This window comes from Brachypodium distachyon, chromosome 4, assembly GCF_000005505.3.
Source record: "Brachypodium distachyon strain Bd21 chromosome 4, Brachypodium_distachyon_v3.0, whole genome shotgun sequence".
Classification (NCBI taxonomy): domain Eukaryota; kingdom Viridiplantae; phylum Streptophyta; class Magnoliopsida; order Poales; family Poaceae; genus Brachypodium; species Brachypodium distachyon.
The window spans coordinates 16,670,562-16,675,334 of NC_016134.3; the positions used below are offsets into that span (position 1 = coordinate 16,670,562).

Genomic DNA, 4,773 nt, shown 5'->3' on the forward strand with positions numbered 1-4,773 from the left:
TATTAAGGTAAAGGGGGCATTGGAATATCATCTTTTAAACACAAAAGAATCCACAAGTTGCACGCGGTGCCCTGCAACGATCCTAGGATGTCCATTCACTTACAAATTCAATATACACAGAATTCAAAAAATTTAAACATGGAAGAAATTATCAAACAATATACATGGCAATGACAAGCTGGAAAAAGAAGAGATGTCTACTCCAGAAAAACAGTATTTCCATGGTACCTTGAGCAATTTAACTTTCCATGAAGCACACACCTCACTATTCACAGGACTGCAAGAAGGATGAAACGAACAAAATGCGCAACCAGTCAACCTTGGACCGGTACTTCATTTGAAGTGGCCAGAGGAGCAGCAAGATCAGGTCCTGCCGCGTCTTCAATACTGTGCTCAGCAGCAAGCCCTTCTGTGGTGGAAGGTTCTGCAGCGGGGATTTCGACTGGGTTGTCTTGCAACTGCTCTACCTTCGCTCTCGAAATTCTAGGCTTTGTGCCTGAGGTTTTCTGCTTTGTAGCAAGGGGTCTTGTTTCAGCCTTTGCAGTGCCAGAAGCTGGGGATGGAGCTTTTGTGACCGACCTCTGGACAGGTTTCCTAGCAGGAACCTGAGGTTTGTTGTTTTCAGCACCTTTGTTTACCTTGGCCGAATTAGTTGTGCTCCGAGGGCTCTCACATGCGACAGAGCCATCTGCAGAAGCAGCAGCAGCAGAACTGGCTGGCTTGTGCCGACCAAGCTTTGGTGACCTAGCACGTGTTGGCGCGATCTGGAAAAGGCCATGAAACATAATATCAGGATGCCATGTTTACTAACATGACAAGGCAACTTTGTGAAGGAACAATATATACAGGAAGCACTTTAAGAACCTATAAAACCTAGGAGATATACACAAGGAAAAAGCAATTGAAGGTCAATCAATAAGAAACTCAATGATCAATATTAGTTTATAAATCTGTTATTAGATCCTGAAAGATTTGTAACCTAGATTAGCAAGAAAACTCTCGACCCCATATTCCAAACAGTTTGTCAGACAAAATCATGAGAACTACTGAATCAGTACGGTAGAGCCCTAAAAGTTGTATAAAGATAGATATGTATCATGAGACACAATTTTCATGCTGCAGTGCTGCACCCAGTACACTTGTGCTGATCCAGTCAATTCTATATTAATGTCTGAAATTTAATCACGAGGAATGCAGATAGATGTGTTAGGTCCTATCTATGAACTAGCAAACATTAAAAGATACTCTTGGCATGTGTGTAGAAGTAATTATTAAAATTTGAAATGAGCAAGTATGAAACGGAAAACAATCAAAGAAAGAGAGCCAACACAACTAGATGAGGAAGCCCTCCGAGAAGTGTTAACCAATGAAGTTATTTCATACAGACAGGGAATGTGATCGAACTTAACAAGCATTTTAAATTAACTAGCATACCCATTTTGATTGCTATACCTAAATTATACATTTCAACTAATTTTCTGTTGATTGAGTCTTAAAAAGAAACACTGACTAAATAGAGTGTATTGCAGAACATATAACTTAACTGAACTAAAGCACAACTTAAATTTGCTAAGAGCTAATTGTCACATCTGAATTACTTGTTGAAACACCGGCATTTCAAAACAGAGGCAGCAAACAAGGAGTCAAATGCATCAGTGCATTTTGGAATAGAACACATCCAGTTTTCTGGTTTCTTAACATGATTTCACTTATCCATCTTCTCTAACAAGTAAACCAAAAAAAGCATGCTGCAAATAGAAGTACGAAACATGTTCCAGTTGCAATTTCTGGTATCATCCCTGTACTTTAGGGGTAGTTAATTTTGTTATGCAAGATTTCCTGGCAAGTACTCATATAATCAGCTTCTCTAATAACACTAGCATTTTGCAACAGGGCACATTCTAACATTTCTTCTGGAACTGCAAGCCAGCAATAGTCAATCAGTAAAACCTCTTCATTATTTTAACAACAACAACTAGAACCATACTAAGCATTCTTTATCCTATGAGGAGAGTACTCACAAGTCACACCGCCCACCAAAGCTTATCAAACCATATGTCAATCTTGTTTTCAAATAATAAAATAGGATGTGATTGAATCATATGAAACTATTTGTGTTGGAAAAAATCAGCAACCTCAGTAGTAAAGTAAATCGACATAAGTACCTTTTTCAACTCAACTTTTGGAGGCTGCTCCTTGTAAAAGCTTGGCATAGGTGCTGCTTTAAATGTCAGGCTCTTCCTAAGCCGTTTAATTTCTGCCTCTTGGCTCTCCTGAATAATAATGAACCAATTCTCAGAATAAAAAAACATACAAACATTCAGAAGGTTTTATTTAAACAATACGAAATCGGCTCTCACCTTAGATTTTTCCTGTAAATTAGTTTGTTCAAGCTCCTTGGCATGAATTTTCTCTTCAAGTTTTTTTAAGAACTGAAAAGCACAACTTATGCATGTTAAGTAAAAGAGACGAACATACATGAAATAAAAATATTAAATAACACAATGCCTTGGACGAAATTTAATTACCTCCTTGCGCTTCTCGGCACGCTCCTCCAATCGGAAACTAAAACCAGCAGCAGCACTCTTGCGTTGAGTATTGGTGCTACTGCAATACAATACGAAACAACAGCCTCTCACATTAATACCAAAGGAAAAATAAATAAATGAGCAATAGTTATGAAAAGGGAAAGGGCTTTACGATGTCGTGGAGTGCACATCATCCTCCAATTTTGCTGGAAGCGACTGCCGGAAAGATTTAGTAGTGTTCTCATTTGACCTGTTAAGGAATGCAAAACCATTTCAGACTAAGCAAACAATAAATCCTGAATTAATTTTTTTTCTTCATTTGATCAATTAATTTAAGATCACACTGGACTGAAGCCTTGATTTTACAGCACAGGGTAAACAATAACTGAAATAAAGCACGAAAAGATGGCCTAAAATGCAGGTTGGTATCAAGACTCACTCTTGAACTTCAGAAGCATCATTTGGAGTCGAGTCCACAGATTCAGGCTTGATAGGCTAAGCCAACGAAAATCAAAACCAAGTTCAGTGCAATGCAACTGAAAATCTACAGGCTTTCGACTTCAAGTAACAGACTAATTGAGATCCACGCTTACCATGGAACGACGAGTGGCAGCTGGCGTCTGGGACGAATTCACCTTCTTCTCCGTTCCCCGCCCTGCAATTGGAACGCGATTCTGTAAGCAAACCCAACATGAACCGTCACCAAGGCAACTGAAGAACAAAACCGAAAACTAACCAGCCGCCGCTGCAGATCCATTGGGCAAGGCACCCTTCCCCTCCGGCTTGGCTTGCTTTGGCACCGCACTGCCCTTCTTGGCAGCGGCGGCCCCTCTCGCAGGAAAAGAGGCACTTGGCGACAGCCCAGGCTTCTTCCCGCGGGCTGCTGCCGCTGCCGAGGCCGGCGCCACCTTATTGCTGCCGTTGAGCGCCTTCCCCTTCTTCCTCCCGCTCGCTTCCCCGGATCCACCCTTCTACACACAACAACACAACCCATAGCCGTTAGCAATGGATCAGCAGAGAGTGCGAACGGAGAAGCAGAATTCCGCGACCGGCGCACCGCACCTTGGTCGACGCCTTGGCCGGCCCCTCGGGAGCCGCCACCGCGGCAGCAGATCCGGCCGCCGACTCCCCGTCGGCGAGATCCCCGTGATCGCCGCCCTCCGTCTCCGCCACGGCCTCCGCCGCAACGGCAGCGTCCTGCTCCTCGGCGGCCTTCACGGCGACGACGTAGTCCTCCCCTCCCATCCCATTCGCCGGCACCGCATCCGCATCGGCAGCCACGGCGCCTTCCATCCTCCTGCGCCTCAGATCCGCCCCGAACACCTCCAAGATCCAACCCGGATCACAACCCCAGGACTCGCCGCCCGAGACGCGCGAGGTGGGAGAAGGTCAGTGCCGGAGCGGGGAGGCCATGGCCGCGAGCGAGCGAGCGAAGCGCAAGCGCAGTGGGGGCCGCGAACAGGGGAACAGTGTCGAGCGTGCGGAGACGAGGAGGAGAGGGCAGCAACCAACCCACCCACCCGCTGCTCCCTCGCTGGCTGTGGCTGCTGTTGCTGCGAGAGGGAGAGACGAGCGCAGTAGTGTAGAGGCTAGAGAGAGAGGAGGGTGGCTGAGTTGTTTGTTGTTGGCGTAGAGAGGGGTTGGACTCGGGGTAGACGAGACGGAGCGCGGTTGCTGCCGTTTTCGGGCTGGACGGTTTTGCCCCCGCTCCTCCTCGCAGGAATGGACGGACGGCGCCGTGTTCGTGTACCGGCGGCAGTGGGTACTGACTGAGCAGTACAACTGTCGCACAGCAAGGAAGGGGTTGGATTTTGGAAGGTTGCGGGTGGCAGCAAACGTTTCATGTCTACTTACACACTAATCACAGCGATAATTACACCATGGGTCCTCGAGAATCAGATAAAGATAGTAGTAACGGATGGCTATAATTTGTTGTCACGTTATCTATAGTCAATCTAATAGACAGTTGTATAATAATTTAGCCATCTCATGTTGGGAATTAGCATACGACCAACTTCTCTTCTCTCTTTCTTTCTTCCAGCTAAACCAAAATATAGTATTTTAATTCTTATACCCTTCTTGCATCACCTTATTAAACTTACTTTTACAACATGCACATAGGCTTGAGTTGACTACAATAGTGCAATAGAACAACTGTAAGATAGATCTGTTCTACTCACGGTACCAAAATAAGACTCTAGTAATAACTAAGGACTGGCACAAACTGTCGGCGGCGTGTCCCTAA

The 4,773-nt window shown here is 45.1% G+C and overlaps 1 protein-coding gene across 1 annotated transcript; it reads right to left on the reverse strand.

Annotated features, from left to right (window-relative positions):
- Positions 1-4,165, reverse strand: LOC100841561 (protein WVD2-like 4). The gene is made up of 9 exons (XM_003575899.4): positions 3,591-4,165; positions 3,265-3,499; positions 3,122-3,183; positions 2,968-3,023; positions 2,701-2,778; positions 2,529-2,607; positions 2,361-2,432; positions 2,166-2,273; positions 1-764 (listed from the first exon to the last, which is right to left on the reverse strand). The coding sequence occupies exons 1-9, from the start codon at positions 3,819-3,821 to the stop codon at positions 315-317; spliced, it is 1,371 nt and encodes a 456-aa protein (XP_003575947.1). The 5' UTR covers positions 3,822-4,165; the 3' UTR covers positions 1-314.
- Between the last annotated feature and the right edge of the window lie 608 nt (positions 4,166-4,773).

Coding starts and splice junctions, on each gene's coding strand:
- LOC100841561 (XM_003575899.4), bottom strand. CDS start 3,821: ATGGAAGGCGCCGTGGCTGCCGATGCGGATGCGGTGCCGGCGAATGGG. Junction 2,779..2,967: donor GATGCTTCTGAAGTTCAAGA/GTGAGTCTTGAT, acceptor ATTCCTTAACAG/GTCAAATGAGAACACTACTA. Junction 2,433..2,528: donor GTGCCGAGAAGCGCAAGGAG/GTAATTAAATTT, acceptor TGTGCTTTTCAG/TTCTTAAAAAAACTTGAAGA.